Source organism: Muscardinus avellanarius (genome assembly GCF_963383645.1).
Source record: "Muscardinus avellanarius genome assembly, chromosome: 10".
Lineage (NCBI taxonomy): Eukaryota > Metazoa > Chordata > Mammalia > Rodentia > Gliridae > Muscardinus > Muscardinus avellanarius.
In genome coordinates, this window is record NC_137796.1 from 66,001,870 (window position 1) to 66,014,402 (window position 12,533).

General features: G+C 48.1%; 1 protein-coding gene across 1 annotated transcript; it reads right to left on the bottom strand.

Moving 5' to 3' along the window:
- Nucleotides 1-5,340: 5,340 nt before the first annotated feature.
- TNNT1 (troponin T1, slow skeletal type) lies at nucleotides 5,341-8,596 on the bottom strand (the record flags this gene model as incomplete). Its single annotated transcript, XM_080704532.1, has 5 exons — nucleotides 5,341-5,386; nucleotides 6,041-6,081; nucleotides 6,200-6,290; nucleotides 7,916-8,025; nucleotides 8,492-8,596. 5 exons carry the CDS (start codon nucleotides 8,594-8,596, stop codon nucleotides 5,341-5,343), a joined length of 393 nt encoding a protein of 130 aa, XP_080560658.1.
- Between the last annotated feature and the right edge of the window lie 3,937 nt (nucleotides 8,597-12,533).

A 12,533-nucleotide genomic window follows, 5' to 3' on the forward strand; every position in this document is an offset into this window, starting at 1 on the left:
CTCCTGTCTCAGCCTCCCCAGGTCAGGGATTATAGGCATGTGCCACCACACCGGATCTAGGTAATACTTTTGTGGGGGTTTTGTTTTGTTTTGTTTTTGCGGGTCTAGGGATGGAACCCAGGGACATTTGACCTCTGAGCTACACCCCCTGCCCTATTTTTTTATTCTTTATTTTAACACAGGTCTCACTAAGTTGCAGAGGCCCTCACTAAGTAGCTGAGGCTGTCCTTGAACCATGATCCTCCGGTCTCAGTCTCCCGAAAGTTGGGATTACAAGCATGCGCCACCATGCCCCGCTAGGTAATATTTTTGAATGAACGGGTTCCCCAGGTCATGGGAAACATCAGGACATCATAGGAAATTGAGCCCTTTCATGATTGTGATTGTTTATCTTCAGGAAACAATTTGGGTTATCCAGTCAACCGACCCACTGGACTGGGACAAGCTCTCACCACAGCTTTATTAGTAATCCTTATACTGACTGCTAGATTTAGACTAACTTTTTTCTTTCTTTTTTTTTTTTTTTTGGTGGTACTGGGGGTGGAACCCAGAGGCTTTCTACCTCCGGGCTATACTCCCAGACCTATTTTATACTTTATTTGGAGAACAGGGTCTCACTAAGTTGCTGAGAGCCTCACTAAGTAGCTGAGGCTGGCTTCGAACCTGTGCGATCCTCCCGTCTCAGCCTCCCAAGCGCGGGAATTACAAGCGTGCGCCACCACGCCCGGCTAGATTTAGACTAACTTCTAATTTGAAATTCCTAATCTACTACAATGGTTTGGAAGTGCAGCTCTGGTTTTCACAGTCTTGGGTTTGAATCCTGTCTCTACCTACTTCTTGGCTCTGTGACCTGTGATAGTCTCTTTGCTTTCTGGAGCTATAGAAATGGTGTGCATGAACTAGCCAGCATACAGCCAATATTAGCCATGGACATTCACCTTCATATCCCACTTTTCTTGTGTGTATGTGACACCAGGAAATGAACTCAGGAGCATTCTACTGAGCTACACACCCAGCCCCCCCCCCTTTTTTGTGGTACTGGGGATTGAACCCAGAGGCATTCTATCTCTGAGCTCCAACTCAGTTTGATTTGTTTATTCTTTATTTTGAAATAGGGTCTCATTAAGTTGTAGAGGGCCTCACTAGTTGTTGAGGCTCCCTGCGAATCTGTGATCTTCCTGTCTCAGCCTCCTAAATACTGGGATTACAGGCGTGGGCCATCACACCGGGCTTTCACACCCCACTTGATAAACCCTTCTGTTCTTTTGTTTTCAGTGGTGAAGTTTTTTTTCACTTCTCAGGACTGCTGTCTTCTCTCACACTAAGGGTGGAATTTTGATGCTTAACCTTGGAACTGCCGGGCCCTCCTCACTGTTGGAGAAAATAACCTTAGAAAGATAAGAAGAAAATGTTCCCTCTTTCCGGGTTGGCAGAAAGGCAAACACTAGTCTGCATAATAAAGATGGTTCAGATAAGGTGAATGGAGAATGTCCACCAAAGTAACATTCTTATTCCACGCAATCCAGTGGGGAGACAGAGAGAAGGCTATTATAAGACAGTTCTAATCTGTTACTTTATTTTTGCTGTTATTTTGGATACTGGGATACTGGTGATTGAACCCAGGGACATTCTATCTCCAAGCTACACCCCAAGCCCTTATTTATTTATTTATTTATTTATTTATTTATTTATTCTTTTTTTGTGGTACTGGGGGTGGAACCCAGGGGTGTTCTACCTCCAAGCTTTGCCCCCAGCCCTAATTATTATTCTTTATTTTAAAATAGGGTCTAACTGAATTGCAAAGGGCATCATTAAGTAGTAGCTGAGGCTGTTCTCAAACTATAATCCTCCTGTCTCAGCCTCCCAAATGCTGGGATTACAAGCATGCACCACCACACCCAGTTTTCTTTTATTTTTATTTTTTATTTTGAAAAAGGGTCTCAATAGGGTTGTTGAGAGTCTCACTAGGTTCCTGAAGCTGTCCTCAAATCTTTTGTGTGTGTGTGTGTGTGTGTGTGTGTGTGTGTGTGTATTACTGGGGATGAAACCTAGGGGCTTTCTACCTCCAGGATACACTCCCAGATCTATTTTTTAAATATTTTATTTGGAATTAGGGTCTCACTAAGTTGCTGAGAGCCTCACTAAGCTGAGGCTGGCTTTGAACCTTGTACTCAAATCTTTTATCCACTTATCTCAGCCTCCCAAGTACTGGGCCTACAGGACGGTGCCACCATGTCCAGTTTAATCTGCTATTTTAAAATTCTCCTTAGTTGCCAGGCATGGTGGCACACGCTTGTAATCCCCGCGCTTGGGAGGTGGAGACAGGAGGATGATGCAGGTTCGAAGCCAGCCGCGCTGGTTTAAGACACCCTGTTTCCAAATAAAAAATATATAAAATAGGCCTGGGAGTGTAGCCCGGAGATAGAAGGGCTTCCAGGAATCCCAGTACCACCACTAATAATAATAATAATAATAATAATAATAATAATCTCCTTAGCTGGGTGTGGTGGCATGGATTCATAATCCATGTACTTGGCCACCCTCAGCAACACAAGGCCCTTTGCAACTTAGTGAGAACCTTGTTTCAAAATAAATAATAAAGTAGGACTGGGGGGTATAGCTCAGAGGTAGAACACCCTTATATTCAATTCCTAGTAGCATAAAAAAAAATAAAATTCTCCTTAAAGTTACTTGCAAAGCCAGGCATGGTGGCACACAACTTTAATCCAGGTACTTAGGTGGCTGAAACAGGAGGATCACAGGTTCACTGCTAGCCTCAGAAATTTAATGAGACCTTGTTTCAACATGCTGGGCGCATGCTTTTAATCCCAGCATTTGGGAGGTGAGACAGAAGAATCACGTTTGCAGACAGCCTCAGCTACTACTTAGTGAGTGAGGCCCTTTGCAACTCAGTGAGACTCTGTTTCAAAATAAAGAATAAGAAAATAGGGCTGGGAGTATAGCTCAGAGGTAGAACGCCCCTGGGTTTTATCTCCAGTACTGCAAAAAAAAATTATATATATATATATATATATATATATATATATATATATATATATGGCTGGGGATGTAAAACTCAGAATTCCAATGCCCCTGGGTTCAATCCTGAGCACCCCCCCCAAAAAAAAAGGAAAAGAAAAGAAAGAAAAAATCAAAAGAAATAAAATTGATCTGGGGATATAGCTCAGAGGTAGAATGGCCCTGGATTCAATCCCTAATACTGTAATAAATAAAGAAAACAAAGTAAGAAAACAAAACAAAACAATAGTGCTGGGGGTATAGCTCAGAGACAGAATACCAGTACCAAAAAAAAAAAAAAAAAAAGAGGTTATTTTCACAAAGAAACAGTTTAAATGTAAGAAAGTTTTGGTGCACAGTTCCTGTACACACCTGTAATTCCAGTACTTGGAAGGTCGAGAAAGGAGGATCAAAGGTTTGAGGTCAGCCTCAGCAACTTAGGGAGACCCTGCAAAAAAGGGGAAGTGGGAGATGTACTGGTATTGGGAAGAGAGTTCAAAAAGTATTAATGTATCAATCCTGGGAAAGATGTCCAACCTTCAAACATATCTTCTTTACTAAGAAAGCCAGGGTTAGCTAACATGTCCTTGCATTCCTAAGAACAATTTAACACCTTTTGGAGGAGAAGACGAAATGTAAAAGCCTGTGTTTAAAGACAGAGATGCCTCCCCCTCCGGCCATAAATCTGGGCCTGTGTTTGAAGATAGAGATGTTTCCCCCTTTTAGGCCATAAACCCAGCTGGAGAGATAACAGAAGCAGAGCAGGGGCTGGCGATAAGGTGTAACATGATCTCCAAAAATCAAAGGGACCTGCTGGACTTAAACAGGATAAAAACTCAGTAAACTGGAGTTCTTTGGCATTTTCATTTGAATTGCCCCCCTGTGCCTCGCTCCGGCACAGGGCCGTAACTATCTCTATATTTCTATCTTTTTAATAAACTTCTTTAAATCTGCAGCAGCTGTCCAAGCAATGAATACTTATTCTTAGCTTAGGACAAGAATCCACGGTTTTTCTGTTTGTCTCTGTGTGTCTGGTGGTGGTGGGGGGATTATTTCACACCACACACCTTTCCCCCCCCAACCTATCCCCTGCAACAGGAGATATAGTACCAATCCCCAATATCAAAAGGAGGAGGAGGAAGAGGAGGAGGAGGAGGAGGAGGAGGAGGAGGAGGAGGAGGAGGAGGAGGAGGAGGAGGAAAGAAGACAATATGAAACACTATAGGACTGGTGGCACATGCCTGTAATCCCAGCATTTGGGAGAATGAGATGGGAGGATACTAGGTTCGTGGCCAGCCTCGGCTGTTTAGTGAGGGCCTCTACAACTTAGTGAAGCCCTGTTTCCAAATAAAGAATAAAAAATAGGGCTGGGGGTGTAGCTCGGAGGTAGAATGCCCCCTGGGTCCAATCCCCAGTACCACAAAAAATAAATAAATAAATGAAATAGCCACCAGATGACCAGGCAATTTGTCCCCTAAGTACATGTCCCAGGAAACTGAAAACATTCTCTCATACAAGAACTTATACATTGCTATTTATAGCAGCTTTCTTTCTTTCTTTCTTTCTTTCTTTCTTTCTTTCTTTCTTTCTTTCTTTCTCTTGTTATTATTGCTACTAGAGATTGGATCCAGGGTCATTTTACTACCTTCAACCCACCTTCAACTTTTTTTTTTTTTTTTTTTTTGCAGGTCTGGGGGTAGAACCCAGGAGCATTCAACCTCCAGGCTACACCTCCTGCCTGCTCTATTTTTTATTCTTTATTTTGAAACCGGGTCTCACTGAGTTGCAGAGGGCCTCACTATGTAGCTGAGGCTGTCCATGAACGGTGATCTTCCAGTCTCAGCCTCCCGAATGCTGGGATTACAAACGTGAGCCACCATGCCCGGCTCTCCAGCCTTTTAAAATTTATTTATGGTTTTGATACTTTGCGGTCTCACTAAGTTGCTGAGGCTGGTTTCAAACCTGTGATCCTTCTGGACTGGGATTGCAGGTGTACGCCAGCATGCCTGGCTTCTGTTTCACTGTCAGAGCAGCTGCCGGACTGTTTTTCAAAGTAGCTGCACAATGTTCCATGCTAGCAGCCGCGTGTGAAGCCTCAACTGGACACTTCATTCTAATGATCACTGGTGACTCTCCCCAGCAAGAGCTACTTGTCTATAAGAAGTTGATTGGCCTTGAGTGGCCGGCTGTACATCAATAAACACACCAGAGGACTTGGCAGGTGCCTCCAGGGGGAGAGTTTATTTTAAGCCACAAGGGGACACCCTCCCCCACAGTTCCCCTGAGCCTCAAGGCCGGCCACTGTCCTGGGTCCTGAGGTCCTCACTTCCAGCGGCCTCCAACTCGGCCCTTCCCTGCCCCTTTGCGGCTGTGAGAGGAGGAAGTGGTATCAGGAGGGGGGTGCTCTCCAACTTGTGAGATGGGCGTCAGGCCCTCAATTCAGGAAATCCAGCAAGCAATGCGCCCACCCCACCCCACCCAGAGGAAGAGGTGAGCAAAGGCCTTGGGTATCTTTTGTTTGGGATTGAGGGACTGGGGTGGGTGGTTGGTGGCCATATGGGAACTGATGTTTCTGGGTGAAGTCAGGATGCCCAAGCAGGTGTACTATAGGGTATTGGGCAACCTCCCAGGAGGCTCCACCCCCTCTATTCCAGAAACTCCCCTCCATCAGTGACAACCAAAAAGGTCCCAAAGTTGCCAGATGTCCTGGGGGCATCAAGATCTCTGCCAATTCCCCCCCACCCCGCCGCCCTTCCCTCCGTGAGAACCACAGATTAGAAGGACATAGAAAAAGGACCGAGAATGACAGACAGCAGAGACAGAAGGACAGAAAATGAGTGTCTCCCAGAGCAAGGGACAAAAGCAAAAAAAGGGGATGGGAGAGAGAGAGCCAGGGGGAGGCGCAAGAGTCAGGGAGGGCGGAGCCAGCAGAGGGGCGGAGTCAGCTGGGCCAGCGGGGCGGGGCGGGGAGGGCGGAGTCGGTGGGGCGGGGCCAGCGGAGGGTGGGTGGGGCTACACTTACAACTTCTGGGCGTGGCTGATGCGGTTGTACAGCACGTTGATCTGGGGCGGGCAAGAGGGAGAGGCTGCGGCTGCTGTGAGGACCAGCGCCCACCCCGCCCTACCCTGCCATGCCCGCCCTCGCTGTCCCAGCCCGGCCTCCTAAAGAAGCGGCCCCCACCTCGTATTTCTGCTGCTTGAGCTTCTCCATTAGGTCGAATTTCTCGGACTCCAGCTGGTGGATCCAGTTCAGTAGCTCCTGCGCCTTCTCCCTGGTGGGGCAGGAGGGCTGTGATGGAAGGGAGCCCGGCTACTCCCCAAGCATGAAGACATGAGGAGGGGCTAGGGCTCAGCGAGGCTGAGGGAACTGTGCAGAGCCACACAGAGACCCTGGGTTCCACGTTGTTGGCACTATTTTGTTAATATTGGAATCCAAGGGTCTTTGAATCTGGGCTCCCTTTCTCTACATCCAGAATGGAAAGCCCAGGACCTAGAGTCAAAAAGCCCTGGTTCCAATCCTAGTTCCGCCATTCTCTGATCTATGACCATGGCCAAGTGACTTTCTTCACAATCCTGGTTCCTTCCTTAAAAACACAAATAGCGCTGGGCGGTGGCGCACGCTTGTAATCCCCGCGCTTCGGAGGCAGAGACAGGAGGATCGCGCAGGTTCGAAGCCAGCCACGCTGGCTTAAGAGACCCTGTTTCCACATAAAAAAGTATTTAAAAAAATAGGTCTGGGAGTGTAGCCCGTGGGAATGTGGCCCAGAGGTAGAAGGGCTTCCAGGAACCCCAGTACCACCAAAAACAAACAAACAAACAAACACCCCACAAATAGCGCCAGGTGTGGTGGCGCACACTTGTAATCCCAGCGCTTGGGAGGCTGAGACAGGAAGATCACACCGGTTCAAAGCCAGCCTCAGATACTTAGTGAGGCTCTCAGCAACTTAGTAGCCCTGTTTCCAAATAAAGTATAAAATAGATCTGGAAGTATAGCCCGGAGGTAGAAAAGCCCCTGGTTCCACCCCCAGTACCCGGTGTAATCCCAGCATTCGGGAGGCTGAGACCCGGAGGATTGCGGTTCTCGGACAGTCTCAGCTATTTAGTGAGACCCTCTGCAACTCAGTGAGACCCAGTTTCAAAATAAAAAATAGGGCAGGGGCTGTAGCTTGGAGGTCGAATGCCTCTGGGTTGCAGCCCCAGACCCGCAAAACACACACACACACACACACACACACACACACACACACACAGCTGGGCGTGGTGGTGCACGCTTGTAATCCCAGTGATTGGGAGGCTGAGACAGGAGGATCGCAGGTTTGCTGCCAGCATCAACAGCTTAGGCCCTTGTTTCAAAAATAAAATAGGTCTAGGGGTGAAGCTCCAAGCTAGAAGGCTCCTGGGTTTCATGCACAGTACCAAAAATAAAAACAAACAAACAAACAAACAAAAAAACCCCAGAAATAAAACTATTGGAAAAATGGCTAATTCCCCCTTTTATAATTCATTTGTTTGTTTGTTTGTTTGTTTGTTTGTTTGTGGGTACTGAGGATTGGACTCAGGGACATTCTACCTCTGAGCTACACCCCTGCCCTATATTTTATTTATTGTTTATTTTGAAACAGAGTCTAACTAAGTTGTGGAGGGCCTCACTAAGTAGATGAGGTTTGCTGCAAACCTGCGATCCTCCTGTCTCAGCCTCCCAAGTACTGGGATTATAAGTGTGCACCACTAAAGCAGGTCCTGTGTCTACAACATGTTCCACAGGGTGGCAGCAAGAGGCCAGAGAGGGAACACTCGCCTTAAGTGACAAATCACCAGAGCTCAGATTCAGAGCATCACCTGCCTGCTCCTGAAGAGCCTCCTCTCTCACACCCTGCCCCCACTTCTAGCCACCTACCGGAGCTGTTCTTCCCCCAGGTAGTCGATGTCCAAAGGTTTTTTACGCTCAGACAGGATCCGCTGTTTGGTCTCTCGGCCAGTCTGCCTCTTCCCCCGCTTCTGTTCTGCCTGAGGTGCGGAGATGGGGAGTGGATCCTTAGGCCTCCTCTGACACGAGGACATTGGGGTCTCCACTCCCACCACCACTCATCTGGATGGAGGAATCCAGGACCCATCCTCCTCCTTCAGATCCAGGGTCCAGACCCAGCCCTCCTGCTCCCTCAGACCTAGGGGTCCAGGCCCAGCCCTCCTCCCTCCGACCCAGGAGTCCAGGCCCAGCCCTCATCCCTCAGACCTAGGGGTCCAGGTCCAGTCCTCCTCTCTCAGACACAGGAGTCCAGGCCCAGCCTTCCTGCTCCCTCAGACCTAGGGGTTCAGGCCCAGCCCTCCTCCCTCAGACCTAGGGGTCCAGGTCCAGCCCCCCTCCTTCAGACCCAGGAGTTCAAGGCCCAGTCCTCCTCCTTCACACCCAGGGGTCCAGGCCCCATCCTCTTCCTTGGGAAGTAGACCCCAGGCTCCTACAGGTCTAAGTTACCTTGACCAGGTATCCCCCAAAATGGGCCCCCATGTTGGAGAGAACCTTCTTCTTTTTGGCATCATCTTCTGCTCGCTTCTTGGCCTCCTCCTCCTCCTTCCGCATCTTTTCTTCCTGTGGGCATGGAGGGGTTTAGTCGTGGTCTCTCTTCCAGGACTGAGGAAGGAGGGCCCTGGGAGGGGTGGGAAGCCCTGCTCTGCGCTGGGTGAAGTTGGGACCGGGAAGGGATCCATCAGAGCCACAACCCTGAGGGCACCTGAAATATCAGTATTGGCAAAATGCAGGAGGCCCTGCCTGCTCTGCCAGGCCTCACTGTGTGACCCCTTCAAGTGCCTCTCCTCCAAAGCCTCAATATCCTCCCAGAAGATATTAAAATATAGGTGAAGTGGGGCATGGTGGCCCAGACATGTAATCCCAGGACTTGGGAGCTGAGACAGGAAGATCATGGGTTCAAGGCCAGTGAGCCACTTAGCAAGACCCTGTTTCAAAAGGAAAAATAAAAGCCATGGGTGGTGGCACATACCTGTAATCCTAGTACTTGGGAGGCTGAGACAGGAGGATCACAGGTACATGGACAGCCCTCAACAAGTAGTGAGACCTTCACCAATCTAATGAGACCCTGCTTCAAAATAAAAATATAAAAGCTGGGCGTGGTGGCACACCTTGTAATCCCAGCATTTAGGAGGCTGAGACCGGAGGATCGTGGTTTGTGGACAGCCTCAGCTACTACTTAGCCAGGCCCTTTGAAACTCAGTAAGACCCTGTTTCAAAATAAAGAATAAAAGAAATAGGGCTGGAGGCGTAGCTTGGAAGTAGAATACCCCTGGTTTCCATCCCCAATACCATTAAATAAATAAATAAATAAATAAATAAATAAATAAATAAGCAAGCATGTAAAAATAGGGCTGGGAGTGTAGCTTAGTGGTAGAATGTCCCGAGTTCCATTAAATAAATAAACAGCCAGATGTGATGGCCCATGCTTGTAATCCCAGCATTGGGAGGCTGAGACAGGAGGATCACACAGGTTCGAAGCCAACCTCAGCTACTTAGTGAGGCTCTCAGCAACTTAAGTGAGACCCTGTTTCCAAATAAAATATAAAATAGGTCTAGGAGTATAGGCCGGAGGTAGAAAGCCTCTGGGTTCCACCCCTAGTACCACAAAAAAAAAAAATTAAAATAAATGAAAAATATAAATAAATAAATAAATAAATAAATAAATAAATAAATAAATAAATGGGCCAGGAGTGTAGCTCAGAGCTAGAATGTCCCTGAGTTAAATCCTCGGTACCCTCTCCCATTTTCTCCCTTTCTGCTGAATCCAATTCTATGTATATGGCGGGAGTTTCTGTCCCTTCCAACAGAAACATCCTTAAATAATATTATCGTGGGAACGTTCTCAGAGTCAGAAGAGGTGACACGGTCTCCCAGGGGAGGGGGCACCCACCGCCAGCTTGGCCTGCCGCTCACGCTCCTTCTCGGTTCTGAAGCGCTGCTGCTCGGCTCTCTCCGCGCGGCGTCGCTCCTGGGGAGGGGGAGACACGAGAGGATGAGGGGCTGCAGAGAACCGCTGCCCAGCCATCCCTCCCCGAGCGTGTCAAGAGCGGAGCTGCGCAGGTTTGCTTGACCATCGACGTGCGTCCTTCCTCGAAGTCTCAGCCTCGGTGCTAGACTGAAGGGGAATGGTTTTCCAAATCTCCCAACACCCGAAAGAGAGGCTCAGAGTGAGAGGAATCTGGGGGCTCCTCTGACTCACAATTCGGTCTTTCAGCGCAATGAGCTCCTCTTCCTCTTTCTTCCGCTGCTCAAAATGCACGTCGATGAGCGTCTGCAACTCCAGCAGGTCTTTCTCCATTCGCTTTCGGTGGATGTCCTGCAGGGCACACACACACACACACACACACACACACACACACACACACACAGCCCGTTGACCCTCAGAGAAGACCTCCGCCTAGGGTCAGGGTCCAGCCCTCCAGCACCTAGTTTAGGGTGATGATCCCCAGCAGATGGCAGCAACGCGTCGCGCCCCGAAGCTGCAGCTGTCAGAACTCGGGATTCCAAAGCAAGAGGGCAGGGGCGCCTTTCCTAATCCCACAGGACAGGTGGGGACCAGCAACTGTGCTGCGGATGCAGCATCTGTTACTTACATCGAAGTCCACACGCTCCCCTTCTGGGATCTTTGGGGGGATCAGAGGAGGCACCACCGGACGGCTGCGGGGACAGAGGGGGACCAGGCCATGAGAAGGCCAGCCTCCCTGACCCAAGGGTTGGCCTGTGTCACAGCTGCAGGCCGCCTGAAGCTCCTGAGCATCCTAAATGTGGCCAGTCCACAATGATGGGACACAATGAAATATAGGCATTGGATCCCAAGGACTTGGCACAAATAAATAATTGAAATAGCTCACCAATGATGCTTTTTCTGTTTTGTTGTCATTAGTGGTCTTTTTTTTTCTTTTCTTTTCTATTTTTTATTTATTATTATTATTATTATTATTATTATTAGTAGTAGTAGTAGTAGTAGTAGTAGTACTTGGGGTGAAACCCAGAGGCTTTCTACCTCTGGGCTATACTCCCAGACCTTTTTTTTAATATTTTATTTGGAAACAGGGTCTCGCTAAGTTGCTGAAAGCCTCACTAAGTAGCTGAGGCTGGCTTCGAACCCGTGCGATCCTCCTGTCTCAGCCTCCCAAGTGCGAGGATTACAAGTGCACGTCACCACGCCCAGCTTTATTCTTTATTTTGAAACAGGGTCTCACTGAATTGTGGAGGGCCTCACTAAGTAGCTGAGGCTGTCCTCGAACCCTGATCCTCCTGTCTCAGCCTCCCGAATGCAGGGATTACAAGTGTGGACCACCATGCCTGGCTCTATTTGAAACAGGATCTCACTAAGTTTCAGAGGGCCTCACTAACTAGCTGAGACTCTCCGTGAACCCATCCATGATCCTCCAGTCTCTGCCTCCCAAGTACTGGGATTTCAAGTGTGGGCCAACACACCCAGCTTTGTTGTTTTTATTTGTTTTGTTTTTTGCTGCTGAGGATGGAACCCAAGGACATTCTATCTCCAAGATACACCCTCAATCTTTTTTATTTTTTGTTTCTGTCTTTGAAACAGGGCTTCACTATGCTGCTAAGAGTCTTGCTAAGTTGCTTAAGGCTGATCTTAAACTTCCTGTCTCAGCCTCCCAAGTACTAGGAGTACCAGGTATGCACCACCATACCCAGCACCAATGTTTTATACACGAGAACATCGTGGAGCTATCAGGTCAAATAAATATGCTATGACAATTAATTTTACCTGCTTGAGCATAATTTTTCTTTTTTTTTTCTTTTGTACTGGGAAATAAACCCAGGGGCGTTTTATCTTCCAGCTATATCCCTAGCTCTGGGTTCAATTCCCAGTACCAAAAATAAAAAAGTTAAAAAAAGAAAAGAAGAGAAATTAGCATCACTGTTCATCCAGGCTCGGGGAATTTCTGCTTCTAGTTCTTTCCATGCTTGGATTGCTGACTCTTTGCGTCTCCATGCCTAGTTCCCAGTGTCACCTCCTAAGCTCCCACAGCCCATGCCGGTCTGCCTAGCTTAGAATCCTCCTCATCAAGCCGGGCATGGTGGCACACGCTTGTAATCCCAGCATTGGGGAGGCTGAGACCTGGAGGATCATGGTTCATGGACAACCTCAGCTACTTAGTGAGGCCCTCTGCAACTCAGTGAGACCCGGTTTCAAAATAAAGAATAAAAAATAGGGCAGGGGGTGTAGCTCGGAGGTCAAATGCTCCTGGGTTCCATCCCCAGACCCGCAAAAAATAAAACATAAAACATAAAATTAAAAAAAAAAAGAATCCTCATCATCACATGAACTGGTGTCTGTCCCTGTTCCCTGCACTGGTTTGTATCCAAACACTCAACTTTGCAGACACCACGCAGTTTCCATTGCCTGACATGTCCTTCTACCTCCATCAGCTGGCAAAGTCCTCATCCATCAAGACTCTGGCATCACCTCCCCTGGGAGCCTTCCTTGACTGCCCAGTGCTCCCCTCCTGGG